Source organism: Microcaecilia unicolor, chromosome 4 (assembly GCF_901765095.1).
Source record: "Microcaecilia unicolor chromosome 4, aMicUni1.1, whole genome shotgun sequence".
NCBI classification, from domain to species: Eukaryota; Metazoa; Chordata; class Amphibia; order Gymnophiona; family Siphonopidae; genus Microcaecilia; species Microcaecilia unicolor.
The window spans coordinates 246,082,529-246,098,329 of record NC_044034.1 but is presented as its reverse complement, the minus strand read 5'-3'; the positions used below and the strand labels follow the sequence as shown (position 1 = coordinate 246,098,329).

General features: G+C 38.3%; 1 protein-coding gene across 1 annotated transcript in view; it reads right to left on the bottom strand.

The window, feature by feature from the left end:
* Positions 1 to 15,801, bottom strand: part of TGDS (TDP-glucose 4,6-dehydratase) — a 44,956-nt gene that overhangs the window by 28,397 nt on the left and 758 nt on the right. The window contains exons 2-6 of the mRNA XM_030201380.1: positions 8,778 to 8,844; positions 8,208 to 8,276; positions 5,749 to 5,839; positions 1,591 to 1,733; positions 278 to 376 (exon numbers count right to left, since the gene is read on the bottom strand). Of these exons, the coding sequence (XP_030057240.1) occupies positions 278 to 376; positions 1,591 to 1,733; positions 5,749 to 5,839; positions 8,208 to 8,276; positions 8,778 to 8,844 (469 nt within the window). The remainder of the gene's footprint in view (positions 1 to 277; positions 377 to 1,590; positions 1,734 to 5,748; positions 5,840 to 8,207; positions 8,277 to 8,777; positions 8,845 to 15,801) is intronic.

Here is a 15,801-nt window from a genome sequence, read left to right as displayed (position 1 = left end):
CCTTTGAAATTAAAACCAGGCTGTGCTATTTTGACAACCTGCAGACGGGGGTTGCATTTTCCCCGAATATGACAGCATATATAGCTTTCTTAGCTTTAGCGCATTGGAAGAAAATAAGGCTATCCAAGCATACAAGACTCGGGTCTTTTATTAAAGATTACTGCACATTATCTGCAGCAGGACCCATAGGGATAAAATGGGTCCGATGATAGCTATGAGCTAATCTTTAGTAAAAGACACCCTCAGTGTATCTTATAGAGCATGTATAAAAACTCACCTTGTATCTCTCCCAGTAGGACTGCACAAAGCATTCAGCAGCTGCTTTAGATGATGCATATGGGTTTGTTGGCCGCTTGGGCGAAGACTCATCAAATTCCTAATAAAACATACATGCCAAATGTATTACCAAATAGAAACAAGATTCAATGTAAATACACATCTACTGCATATCCTACAAAAACATACAACACTGCTTATGACCCATTCCCATAGAAACCCCAGTTTTTACAACTCATACTGCTTGCAACTTGATGGCGTTGACACTTCTCTTTCATCTTTTAGTACAGAGGCAGAAGGGGAAGAATGGCAGCGAGGTCCAGATGAGAATACAGTTAATCACTAGCAGGACTTTTTAATAACAACATATTTGTTTAAAACATTTATTGTTTCCTATCTCCTCCATATTTTCTCTTACATTCCTTAATTCAGCTTATAATCCTCTCTCACTTTTTTTCTTTAAGAAAGATAATATAATTTTAAGAAAAGGCCAACTCCCAGTTCAGCTAAGATATCTGAAGTGCTGGAAAAGGAATAGTAACGTTTACATAAAACCTACTACTCTCATTTTAATGTTTTTTTTTTTTTTTAAGTTTTTGTCATTTGTTTTATGACTATATATATTTTATTCTGTAATCCATCTAGAATTTGTAGATAGAACAGAATATAAATTTTTTAATAAAAATAAAATGGGATAATCTACTTTTCACAAGAGTTGTTCCTTTCACACACAACTCTATCAAAGTCCAGAAACATACCAGGAGCCAATTACAGCTCCCACTGAGAAATATTTGGCAAGTCCAACCTCTTTCTGTAGGGTGAGCAGATGGTCTTTTCTACCAAACAGTTCAGACTTTCATTAGAAGATGCATTCGATAAGTTTAATTCACAGCAGTTTACCTCTAATATGGCACTTAAACTCCTGCAGCATTATTTTATATTACTCAAAGTCTCTGCTGAAGGGTAAACACTGTGTGGTGCTGAAAGCAATTAGAAATGAGTAAAGCTTAGCTAGAATACACTATGTCTCGCTCCTGCCTGAGCTCTCAAACTTATTACAACAGCAGCTTGGAGTGGATTATAACAAAACAGTAACAAGACAGAATTACAAATATAAATTAAAAAAAAAAAAAAATCACAATCCCAAGAAATGTGAATTGCATATCATGCACATGTTACTTTCAACAGGAAATCACTTTACCTAAAGTGTCCACTTTCCCTTGGGTCTTCTGCCATTTTTTTTTTTAACTTCATACTTGCATCTTTCTCTACGACTTATTACCCTTTCTACCCAAGAGCAGGACAGTGGCTCACCTCATCAAGACTGCCCCCATAAACTTCATCTGTGCTGATGTAAACAAACTTCTCCACTTTGGCTTCATAGGCAGAACCAACTAGAATATGCGTGCCATAAATGTTCACATACATGAACTCAAAGAAATGCTTGAATGAGAGGTCTGGAATATAACAAAAGTTTAAAAAGAAAGTGTCACTTCGAATCAGAGAAGTCATTTCAACTTTGGATAGGGAAGGGATACTTTCATAGCCCTAACATTTTCAGAATCAGCATTTAACTTCACAGCACTCCAACAGATATGCATTTTAATAAAGAATATCAAAAGAATGTCCAATTAAGGGAGAAATACTCAAAAACACAAATAACTGCCCTATGTCAGCGTAAAATAAACTCTCCAATTTTGTAAACTGATTCGATCCTCTGGCATGTACTAAAATATTCAAATCAACCTTGAAAAGAGTAAAAGACATCTACATTTTCTTAATGCTAATTTCCAATGATACAGTCATTGTTCTAAAGACCATGAACAATTCAGTGCCGCGATTCTTAACCCAGCCCTCGGGGTACACCTAGCCAGTCAGATTTTCAGCATACCCACGATGAATATGCATGAGAGATTTGCATTCCAAAGAGGCAGGGCATGTAAATCTCTCTCACACATATTCATTGTGGATATATTGAAGGACTGACTGGATAGGTGTGCCCCAAGGACTGAGAACAGCTGTGCTTTTTAACATATTTATAAATGATCTAGAGATGGGAGTAACTAGTGAGGTAATTAAATTTAGTGAGGTAATTAAATTTGCTGATGATACAAAGTTATTCAAAGTTGTTAAATCGCAAGAGGATTGCGAAAAATTACAAGAGGACCTTACGAGACGAGGAGACTGGGCATCCAAATGGCAGATGACGTTTAATATGAGCAAGTGCAAAGTATGCATGTGAGAATGAGGAACCCATGAGGAACCCAAATTATAGCTATGTAATGCAAGGTTCCACATAAGGCGTCACAGACCAAAAAAGGGATCTAGACTTCATCGTTAATGATACGCTGAAACCCTCTGCTCAGTGTGCAGTGGTGGCGGCTAAGAGAGCAAATAGAATGTTAGGTATAATTAGGAAAGAAATGAAAAACAAAAATGAAGATGTTATAATGCCTTTGTATTGCTCCATGGTGCGATCAAACCTTGAATATTGTGTGCAATTCTGGTCACTGCATCTCAAAAAAAGATATAGCGGCTAGGGCTCTTCAACTTGGAGGGGAGATATGATAGAGGTCTATAAAATAATGTTTATCTTCCTGCCCTCTCCCAGATATAAAGGTACTAGTTACCTGTAACCTGGAATGTCCAGGACTCCAGGGATTATGGTCCTAACGCCACCAGGTGGAGAGACAGAAAGACACAGAAGGCTATAGTAATATGAGAATAATCAGTAATTGTTTATTAAACTTACCAATCAGGAATACAATTAGAATACGTAATATAATTAATTCTCATGAGACAGCAACCGGGACACAAACGTGACCTCTGACATTAGCTCTCCGATTGCCTTTGTCCATGATTCTCCTTTTATACCCTTTTCTCTCATAGGCTAGTATTGGAAGTACAGAGTCAGCATATTCTAGTAAATTCTAACATATTGCAGCATATTCTAGTAAATTCTACATTATTCTGTCTTATTATCATCATGCTGACCAAAACCCTGCAATACTAAATATTTATTAACTAACATTCTTCCACTATTCATGATGTATTGTAAGCCACTTTGAGCCTGCAAAGAGGTGGGATACAAATGCAACAAATAAATAAATAAATAAATAAATTACAGAAGCAAAGTTCTTCATAACATATTTGCTTATCATAAGTAAGGTCAGTAAGGTTATCCTACTTTGCAAAAACCATCTTTCAAGCAACCAAAGGTACTTGTGATCTGGATTGACCCCTGTTGGAAACAGGATGCTGGGCTTGATGGACCTTCGGTCTGTCCCAGTATGGCAATACTTATGTACTTAGAATATCATTTACAAAAATTGGAAATTGTTTCTACCTCTTAGGGGAGGTTTCACTTCTGTTTTTTATTTTAAATCAGTAGTAATATCCAAAACACCAACATAAGGCAGTTTCCAAACTTGCACCCGGCAACATCAAGACTTTTGTTGAGAAACCAGCACAATATCAGCGGTACCCACCATATTACTCTGAGCAGTGGCACTTCCTTGCTGTAAGTAAATGTGGAAAATTACCTAGTATTAAGCTACTATCGAAACTGAAGAGTAACTTTTGTGTCAAAGAATGACTAGTTTACACTGAGTACAGAAACCAACACTTAGCTGTTCAATACTTATTGTTACTGCCATATGCTGTGAGGAACAGCAGCAGTGGTAATCAGAATCTGCAGAAAATCCAAGGTGCAGGAAAAACAGCACACGTAATCGATAAAATGTATGTTTATTTAGACTGAGAAGATCCCACAGAAAGTATCACATCTTTTATCATTGAACATGACAACATTGATCTTACTAGATCAATGTTGTCATGTTCAATGACAAAAGATCCGACTATTTTGTTTTTAGCTCTACATTTTAGCGTGCATAAGAAAGGAGTATAATTTTTGATCTTTGAATAGGTATGTAATCCCTCTTATGTATTTTTGTATGTCAGATACGATTTGATGTTTTTTTTTTTACTCTAGTTATTATATTTGTGGATTTTATTTATTAGTTACCCCTGAGGAAGCCCAGTATTAAGCAAAACATGGTTATGTTGGGTCCTTTTATGGGAGATCTTCTAAACCTTTGAATAGTTTTATTCAGATCTGCTGTCTTTCCTGTATGCTATGCTGGACTGTGCATCTTTCTTGTGAGGTCCTTCAGTGGCAAATGCTGCACTGAGATTATTTACACTGTAGGGCACCATAACCAATTCATAAATGGCACAGCAGCACTCTCTCTCTCTGAGAGAGCTTAAGAAGTGAAATGACTAAAACAGGAGGCATTTTCAAAAGAATTGTAGAAGTCACCAATTCAAGTGACTAATCAAGGGACACAGAAGGGGCACAGCCACGGATGGGATTGGGCCCATCCTCTTTCACTTCACCCCCCTCCCCCCCCAAAGCAGTCAGGCATAGAGAAATACCCAGTGTACCTGAATGTAACACACCTTGAGCTACTACTGAAAAAGGTGTGCGCAAAATCCAAATAAATAAAATACCATTTCTGTTACTGGTATTCCCAAGCCCCACCAGCTGCCAAAAGCAGAACCTGAAATCAGCTGGGAAGTGAAGAAGCGCGGCAGTCAGCTGATGCCAGGACTGCAAGCATATTCAGTTCATGTAGGAGCACATCCTGATGGCAGTCCTGGGAAACGCGCATCAGGCAGCATGCAACATGCTATCAATGTCAAAGTGCCGCTGTGAATTTCACATCGCTACTGATTCGGACTCTGGATTGCTTCAGCTTGTGGCACTTGAGACTCCCGCCGGCTACGATACTTTTTTCTTTTAATTTTAGTGGGAAGGGAGTGGAGAGAGGGAGGGGAAACCTTAAGTAGGAGTAGCCTAGTGGTTAGTGCAGTAGACTTTGATCCTGGGGAACTGAGTTTGATTCCCACTGCAGCTCCTTGTGACTCTGGGCAAGTCACTTAATCCTCCATTGCCCCTGTTACAAAATAAGTACCTGAATATATGTAAACCGCTTTGAATGTAGTTACAAAAACCTCAGAAAGGCGGTATATCAAGTCCCATTCCCTTAAGCTTGTGGCACTTGGTACCCCTGCCAGCTACGATATTTTTTTATTTTAATGCTAGTGGGGGGGGGGGGGGGGGGGGGGGGGAAACCTGCTTCCTCTAAAAAAAAAATTCTTTTTTAGCTTCGCCACTGGGATGCAATAAACAGAGGGTGAGGATTGAGAGTGCCAGCAGCCCTTGTGTCAGACTCAACGTATGAGCCTCAAACAGTGGAACACAGTCTGAAATGCCAACTGCAGGAAGGTCATTGCTTTGCCAGACTGGAGTAAGATACTTATTTCATATAGAAAAAGAGTAGTGTAATGGCATCACACAAAAGCCACCAATAAAAGCAAAAAAAAATAATAAAACTACAAATTAAGATAGACAAACCTATGGGCTTCATATGCTTCTTTAATTATTTTAAAATAGCATGCAACAACGCTCACCTACATGAGTCTGCGCAGCAAAATGTAGCACAATATCAATTTTCTCAGTTTCGAAGAGATGTTTTATGAAACGGGAGTCACATATGTCCCCCTAAACAGGAAATAAAACAAAAAGAAAATACCACACAGATAAATGTTATGAAGCCAAAAAAAAAAAAGCCATCAGTAATTTTACATATCAGAACTTGTTACCAGATGAAAAGTACACAAAGAAAATACACGGCAAAAATTGTGAAACTGCATGAACAATTTTTTTCCTTCAGAGTTGAAGCTTTCAATGCTGTTACAAATTTCAACTCTTATGAGAACTACCAAAAGGGAGACATCGTAATTAGAAAATTATGCTCATGTATCTTACATAAGAACACCCAAACAAAAAACCTCCACGCAAAATTAGCGCAACTAAACAAAAAACAGTGGAGAATATATACTCAAATTAAATCATAATTTTTTTGTAGTTTGTTATAAATTTTTTTTTAATGAAAAAAAAAAAAAGTAGGAGGATAAAAAGGCCTCAGCAGTCAAGACAAAGCTACAGAGTGACAAGAACTTTAGGCATGTGCAGTCATAATCATTCTGAATACTGTACCGTCTTGAACTTCAGACCAATCATCGGCCAAAAACCTCCTAAATTCTATACATCTTGTATTACCAGTTTCAAAACTGCCACTTAAATAAGGTCTTTTATCATTGAAACTCTTTTCTCATGCAATGCAAACAGAAGCTTTAAATGTCCACGTGGCTTAAGGAAGATCCTAACGGGAACCCGTTTCACCATTCAACAGACTTCATCAGGGGAACGACATGCACTTCCATTTGTTCAATGCAGTGCGAGTTCTTTCACAGAGGCTGAGATGATCTTTTTTTCCCCTTATTTTAGTTTTGTCATGCATGCAGTCTTCCAGCCAATCTCTATGGCACCTCGCCACACATGGAAATGGCTCTGCACATTACTCAACATTCCTGCAGCAGCTATTCCATTTCTCCCTATTTGGGGAAATGGTAATTTTTCCCCTGGGTCCACTTCGACTTCCTTTCAGCTTTGGACATCTAGGGAGCTTGTCTACTTATTCCATGCACTTAATGAAGAGGCTGCTTTGGCCTCGCTGGAAACCTTATGCACTGAATTTGACTTACCAAAAGATCCTTTTGCCAACCTACAAATTCACCACTACATAAGTTCCTTACCTTGCACAGCACTGGGATTGAATGTACAAAATGCTCTAGTGGAAGCTCTAAGCTTGGACTCCCATCATGCAGTACCCTTGCGATTTCATCATGCCTATTTAAAAACCCGTATTGAGGGCATGGACTATAACAAACTAACAGCTCAATGGGCAGCGGACTTGAGCATTCCCCTGACAGGACCTTGGTTGGAGAAATACATCAGTGCTTTCCATGTGTGGATCCAGAATATGTTGCTATGGGAAAACAATTATGAAGTGTTTTGGAGATTACGTATTGCTGTGAATAGAGCCCCCAGAGTGGGAATTTCCTGTTCATCTTGTTGTCCAAAATGCTCTTCAAGGGAAGCTTCACTGGGACACATGTTCTGGCACTGCCTGAAAATACACAGAGTTTGGAACCTAATGTTTACTCTGATCACTAGATCATAGAATTGCACTTGTCTGGATAATCCACTTCTTTTGTTCACACGTTTCCACATTACATCTGTGGCCCCGAAAGGCTATAAAGGATTTTTACAAATGGATGCTCTTATGGGTAAAAAAACAATATTGTACTACTGACTGTCCGAGGAATCTCCAACACTATCACACTGGCGTTCTTATATGATATCTTTACTCATGATGGAGCGCCAGTCAGTCAGTGGAATCGCTAGATTCTAAAAAAGGGGAAGTCTTTTGCTCCATTTGGGAACCTTTTTGGACCTCATTACCACATGTGATGCGCAGCTGCCTGCTTAATATCAGACTTTTGCATTGCAGGTTGGCAGAGACATCTCCATGCGATGTTTTACTTATCCTATGTTTGGGGGAGGGGCATGGGAAGTTTTTGAAAACTAGGTTGTCATTTGTGTATTTCTATATGCGTGTGATGTATCTGTTTCTACTAATTTGATCAATAATAAACATACGTTGCTGTTCTTGCAACAGTGGTAATCGCTTGTCTAGCTAAGAGATCTACGGACAATGGGCAGGCATTTGTGCACTGTCAATGCACTATACTGACTGAAACCTATTTTAAAAGAGACCAGACATACTGGTAAACTCCAATACTTGAGAACAGATGAAGACTCGATGTCATCTTCTCCAGTAGCCCAGGAGGTATTGTAATTACAAAAGAACTTAAAATTTCAGAAGAGACAATGATAATGGTGTGTGAATCAGGAATACAGTTACTCCAGGGCAGAAACTGCATGTTTTCTTGAAGGGGACCCCTTACAGGCAACATAGAAGTGCCTTATTGGTCAAATTATTATGAGAATAACAGAATCATACCTGTATGAACTTGTAATTTGGCTTCTTGGAAATTCTCTCGAGATTTTTCAGACTGGCACAATAGTCAAGCTTCAAAGAAAATAAAAAAACGAACACACTATTCAGCTTATAGACATCTCAGTTTCCTACTATATTTAGACTAACATCCAACAAGTCAAACCTGATTCTTCAACTCTGCTTTATAAAAGTAGATGAGAAAACCAGCACAGTTGCCCCAGAGTAAGATGGCCAACTCAACTGAGTAGGTGGTGTGGGCAAACAGAATAGGTAGGCCACATGGTCTTTCTGCTGTCATGTTCTGTGTGATGGAGGGTGCTTTAGTACAGCTGAAATGTATCACATCCCACATGAGAGAGACCATTTTAATGTGGGCTACTGTCAATCTCAGTAAAGCATTTTTCAGTTGTCTTTTTTTTTTTTTTTAAATAATCCCACAGGTACTTTCAGCTATAAACAATGAAGTAAAAAACAAAACAAAACAAAAACAACAACAAAAAAAACCCTTAAAATATATATGTGGCTAACATTTGTCATCTTGGTATCATAACAGTTTTATCTGAAAATACTTGCCTTGTCCAGATTTATGATCAAATAGTCTGGGTACTTTTCTACGAGCGAGACGATCACATGAGAAGCTCTGTAAAGTAAACAGAATAGAAAAAACTGAACCCATCAGAATAAAGCAACTAGAACAGAACAGAAATCACCTAAATATGAAAGTTATATGCAATTCACAAGCTAGATTTTAAAAAAAGCCATAATTGCCCAAAGCAAAAGTCATTTTCAGCCTTCATCCTAAAATATATAAAAGTAATATAATAGTGAAAACACTAAAATCTGAGATGAATGCATTTATAGACAAACACACAACCACTTTGATAGTCTGCATTTTTTTATACTACACATTAGATTGGGGAAAAAGATTACAAATTTTAAGCAGACAAAAGCCAACAAGACTTAATGCAAAATGCCCAAACTACAGTTTGGCTTCATTTTGCTAAGTACAGAAGATACCCATAGAGCTGGTTATCAGCACTACAATAGGGAAGACTACTTTCAGTGCGCTGTTTTGGTGCAGCTATTTATGTTTCTGGAAAGAATCTTTTAGTCAAGTGAGATATTTACTATTGATTCCTGAGGAGAGCCTTACGGTTGAAACACGGCTTCTGTTGAGTCTTTGATATCTACATTAAACTGTTGCACCACACCATTTGCTTTGGGACTTCGTCACCTTTGCGGTTTGTGCTTTTATCTCTGAAATCACCACCATTTACATAGGAGGCCTATTTACATACGGTTATACTTTAAAAGTGATTTTGACATTCTAACAGCTGGAAGAGGGAACAAATATTTTCTGAGATCAGTCTTTAAACACGGCAAGCCCCTCTCAGTCACTGCACCTGAAACAAAGCTAATAGCTCAGACATACAGAATGGATAATATATCATCATCATATGGCAGAAACGTGAACGCTGCTTGGTTACTAACATAATATATGTCATAACAACGCTTTGTAAGCCACATTAAGCCTGCAAATAGGTGGGATAATGTGGGGTACAAATGCAATAAATAATAATAATAATATAGCACCGCACTTAAGATTTTTCAACAAAAGGTATAAGAGTAGAACATACACAACCTAGAATTCATCCACAGATCATGAATCCAGCATAGCTTGATAATGGCTGTTGCAAAGAGCAAATAATACTCTTAGAAAATGAAACCAAAATAGCAACTCATTAGCAATAACAAAACAGTAGAAAAAGAGGAGCACAATGAAAGCAGCATAGCAAGATATTAGAATGATCATGTCCAGTCAAATTGTCCAGAAACTTTCAGGTCATGTTACTCATAAATGGGATCCAATTTAAAAAACATATTTTATTTACTAGACAATGTAATTTCCACTGATCTACATATCTTGGATTATATAGAGAAAAGGTGAATTTAGCAACATTAGCAAGATGGATGATTTCTCTCTCACATACACTGTGTACTATAAGATTTGGATATTCTTTTCAAGCCCCTACCAAATCTTGGTACATCAAGGCCAAACCCATGCAAATATATGTGGGTTAAGTGACACTTTTTGTGCTGTTTAGCACAGATAAGACTTTCCTGATAAAGATGTGAGGCCCCACTTGGAGTATTGTGTTCAGTTTTGGAGGCCGTATCTTGCTAAAGATGTAAAAAGACTGGAAGCGGTACAAAGAAAAGCTACAAAAATGGTATGGTATTTGCATTGCAAACTGTACGAGAGACTTGCTGGCCTGAATATGTATACCTTGGAGGAAAGGAAAAACAGAGGTGACATGATAGACGTTCAAATATTTGAAAGGTATTAATCCGCAAATGAAACTTTTCTGGAGACGGGAAGGCGGTAGAACTAGAGGACATGAATTGAGGTTGAAGGGGGGCAGACTCAGGACTGTCAGGAAGTATTTTTTCCACGGAGAGGGTGGTAGATATGTGGAATGCCCTCCCACGGGAGGTGGTGAAGATGAAAACGGTACTGGAATTAAAATATGCGTGGGATAAACACAAAGAAATCCTGTTTAGAAGGAATGGTTCCATGGAATTTTAGCAGAGATTGGGTGGCGACGCCGGTAATTGGGAAACAAAACAGGAGCTGGGCAGACTTCTACGGTCTACACCCTGATTGTGACTGGATAGATAGGGATGAGCTGGAGTGTAAATTTTAAGGGGCTTCGACGTTAGCTTCAGAACTTAGTACAAGAACAGTACTGGGCAGAAGTCTACGGTCTGTGCCCTGAGAAAGGAAAGGACAAATCAAACTCGGGTATACATATAAAGTATCACAAAACATGCAAAATGAGTTTACCTTGTTGGGCAGACTGGATGGACCACACAGGTCTTTATCTGCCATCATTTACTATGTTACTATGTAGATGAAGGGGAGCATCAGAGGAAGAAATAGCAGGAACATTAAGCTCTGTGTTAGAAGAATTGCTGCCTCATACACTGTAACACTTAAACTTTCTATCTCTGCTAACTTAATAGAACAGGGAATCAAATTCTTGCATCGCCGGTATCTCCCACTCACTCACACCTCAAGATTTAATACAGGGGGTTCTAACTTATGCTGGAGGGGGTGTGGTCATGCAGGTTCCTATTTCACATTTAGGGGTGAATTTTACGTATGGTGCTAAAGAAAGTGCCATTCTATAAACTGTGCTTAAAGTTAGGCATGGTTTATAGAATTGCACTTATGCCCAGGAATTGAGCCTAAATTTAGACACGGAAATGTGGTGCAAATGTATGCATCTACACTAGGGGCCCTGTTTACAAAACACGTTATAGGTGTTAGCATTTTTTACGCGCGTTAACCGTGTATGCGCCTAAAATATCCCAATAGGCGCCTACATGGTTAGCAGGCACGCTAATTGTAGGTGCATTAAAATGCTAACGCGCCTTAGTAAACAGGGCCCTAGGTGTGTATCCCCCCTCATTGTATAACAATGCGCGTATTAGGAACACCTCCTTCAGCCCATGACCCTCCCATTTCCATGCCCCCTTTTTCTTTTTTTCACTTGGACATAAAAGCACTTTACGTGTGTAAATTCAAATAAAATCTAATTAGTGCCATTAATTGCTTGTTAAAACGCCAACTGGTGCTAAGTAGCTCGTTATTCAATTAAATTGCACACCCCCAAATTTGCACAGGCAATTTTTGGAGACTTTTATAGAATTACGGGGTTAGGGGGAATGCCTAGTACTTCAGAAATTCTGAAAAGAATGGACTTAGGTTTTGGGGACATGTTGAAAGTAACACATCTAGATCCCAAGATTTTTCTTTGACAACGGTTAACCCCAAACTTGGATATCCTCTCATTAGTACTGGTACAGTTTTGAAGTGGTGATGGTGTAAATGTTGACTTCAGAAGGGTTGATCTGAGAATTAATGAAAGAAAACAAGGAAAAACAGGCTTTCATTAGATATAGGTTTTTGTGAACCAAGCACGTGCAGTGAAATGATGTAAGCGGGAACAGGTAGATATTTTCATTTCTGCTTTTGTCTGAGAGAAAAGTAGATAACTCAGGAATTCGCTGTAATTAACAGTAGCCCAGAGAAGTAGTGCTATCCAAAAAGCTACAGAAATGTACTCTGTACAGTATGTAGTTAGAAAAGAAATTGCAACAACATAAACTCATGTGTGCTCTGTTGTTGTATCTCACTTGCCTGGCCGTTCTAACGAAAAGATGAAAATTTCACTGCCAAAGATTTGTTTCATATTTATGTACTGAATGACAGTGGCTTGCAGGCTTTTGTATCACCTTCTCCAAGTGTATATGAGGCTTACTTCTCAGTAGTTTGTGTTTCTGGTTAGGTAGTTGCCAGAGAGAACTGAAGGAGCAAGGAATAACAGGGCATTTCATCCTTCAGCAGTAGTGGATGTAAATCTTATTTTTGTTAGATCTTCTAGGACTGAATTTTGTGTTAGAATTGATATCTATTTAATGATTATCTTTATCTGTGCAATTTAGTAGGCCTCAAACTTGTTGGGTAAGGTGAGGTGACTGAAGCACAATGTTGTCGGGGCAGGCGGGAGGTCATGGAGGATGATCGTATTGGGAGAGGTACTAAATGCATGTCTCCCTGAGTGTTATATAGTAATGTGCCCATAGAGCCAGCACACAACATATAACAACCATTCCATGCAATCATTAAAATTTTAGGCCTTAACAAGACTGAGAATAGTTGAGATTTCTGGAACTTGGTACAACCTAAGAAAATGACATTATAATAGTCCAACTGTGAAAGGAGGACTAAGGATTGAACAAGAAGTCTAAATACTTGTAGTTCAAAAAAAAAAAAAAAGCTTTTATAGTTCTCAAATTTTTCAGGATGAGTTCTTAATCTTTATCTACTTGATTTCTCAAAATGAGAAGACTGCCCATTTCTAGTCCAAGGATTCAGGAAGAACTTCCCAGTGCATAATTCAAATCTGATAGCCGTAAAGTCGGGTTCATATACCGCAAATCCGGTTTCCCAATCCAGAGAAATCAGATTTAAGAATTTGATTGTTAACTATGTTTTGGGAGTGTTGTCCTTATTTTCTAAGATTCTTTTTTTTGTGCGTGTGAATTATACCTTCCTTTAATGTGATCTAGTTGGCAAATGCTATTTTGTGCTTTGGATATACAAAGTTTAAAATCTTAAATGAGTGGAGGAGTGGCCTAGTGGTTAGAGTACTGGTCTTGATATCCAGAGGTGGCCAATTCAAATCCCACTACTGCTCCTTGTGATCTTGGACAAGCCAATTAACCCTCCATTGCCTCAGGTACAAACTTAGATTGTGAGCCCTCCAGGAACAGAGAAATACCCAGTATACCTGAATATAACTCACCTTGAGCTACCACTGAAAAGGTGTGGATAAAATCCAGATAATAAATGTGAGCATTTCTTAGTACTTTCTGCAAGTTCAGTTCTCCTAGAAATGTTTGCCAGGCCACTGAGAACTCTTCCTCCTCCATTGCTACATTTAACAGAGCACTATTCATTAAATAACAGAAAGGAGGAAAAAGCCAGAGAGACCCATTTAGGAGAGGGAGAATGGCTGGAAGAATGAAAGGGAGCAGAGAATAAAAATAAAGCAAAAAACTAGGGATGTGCGCAGGAAGTTGTTTCCATTATTCAAATAGCTTCTATTGATTAAAAAGAAACAAAAACCTTTTTTCTACCATAAGCAAAAGACAGCAGAGATAAGCAAGGACCAGTGCGGAGCCAACAAAGTCTTTTTACAAACTTTAATAAAAATGAATTAATTAAAATGGTTGGCAAACAAAAGGGACTCGACACGGGCTGTGTTTCAGAAGTCCACAATACACTGGTCTAAAAACATATTTAAAAAAAAAAATGACATATAGTAATGAACATCAATACAGAAATACAAATGTAATTATGGATATAAATACAAAATAAAAAACAGTACATTGCTAGAATATTGTATAGTTCACAAGATATAATGAGAATGTGAAACACAAATAAATATGGAATACGAGAGAGAAGACACATACCAAAACATGTATGTGTCACATGCAATAAGTTGTATTGGGATCACAAAGTATAGCAGTAAACCTATATGGAATTTCCATAAAATTAAAAATAGGAGCAAACTGAAATAGCAAGAATGCTTTAAGTGCACATCCACTGAAGTATTATCAAATGTGATTATGTATTAAATAGAAGCAAAAAGGGTAAAGCTCAACTCAAACTAGTTATAAACCAGCTCAGTAGCAGGGAGACAAAGGAAAAACTGAACATTCTATGCTGCATAATATCCTTAAGGTGTGAGTCACAGAAATTATTTTCTTCCTCTGTCTCTATTCGCTGGTAGAGGGACACAACCCATCGGTCTGGACTGGTCTGATAGGGTGCTATAGAAACAGGATTTTGAGTACTGAATCTGCTGGCAAGGGGAGGGAGATTTAGCCTAGGGAGGGATCCAAGCTAAACTGAGGAGAGAAATTACTGGCGCCAACTATGAGCAGGAAAAAAAAGATGGTGAGGGAGTTGTTAGGCCTGGGCCAGGGAGGAGCCTTGCCTTTATGATGGAAGAATTTTACACACACACACAGTTACAAATAAAAGATGTAGAAGTTTGAAGTACCACTCAGAATTTTCAAAGCATTTGCAAACAATTCTCCCAGGAGTACAGCAATGCAGCGCTATAACATCAGGATTACTAAAGCTAAATGGATACCAATAACTACATTTCTAACCAAGTCTATCACTGAGCCAAGGGTGTCAGCCACAAGATCAAGACTCCAAATGATCACATACCTGCAATCCAGCAGCTAAAGGATCACTAGAGAGCTCCTACCAGTAAAACTGAACCTAGGAGTGCTGGCACCCTACTCTATCATATGCCTCTTACAGCCCTATTTCTAACTTACATTACACCTTAATGCTTTAAAAAAAAACAAAAAACCAAAACTAAATTACTCACTTCACACTATCTATAACAATCTGTTGTCTAGAGGATATATCCTTCAAGAACTCACCATTAAAAAACCAAACCAAACTGATTAAGAACTCAAATCGCTCAGTCCTATGCTATCGTAAAGTAAAGAAAACAAATTTACTAGCGAGGAAAAACTTTGTTAACAGTTAACTGCTTCCAAACATTGGTGATTTGGATATCCTGTAGTAGTAGGTCTCGGCTATTTTAAAGCACTGTTCCAGCAGTTAACTTTCTCTCTTACTACCCCCCCCCCCCCCCCCCCCCCGTTTACTAAAACGAACTAGCAGCTGGTGGTGCACTAATGCAGACACAGCCCATTCACTTTGAATGGGCTGTGTCAACAGTTGTGCACGGCTTAGTAAACTGGAGGGAGGGGGGGTAGTGTTTTGACTTTTAGTGATTGAATGATATATGGCACTTTTATTATAAGAGAAAATGAAACTGATTAATTGTACTTAATGCTGCCTCTATATCTGTAAACAAAAACTCTAGTATCATTTTATCCACTTTGGTGGTCACCAGATACTATATTTGAGTTTATCTTGTTGGGCAGACTGGATGGACCATGCAGGTCTTTTTCTGCCGTCATTTACTATGTTACCCAAATT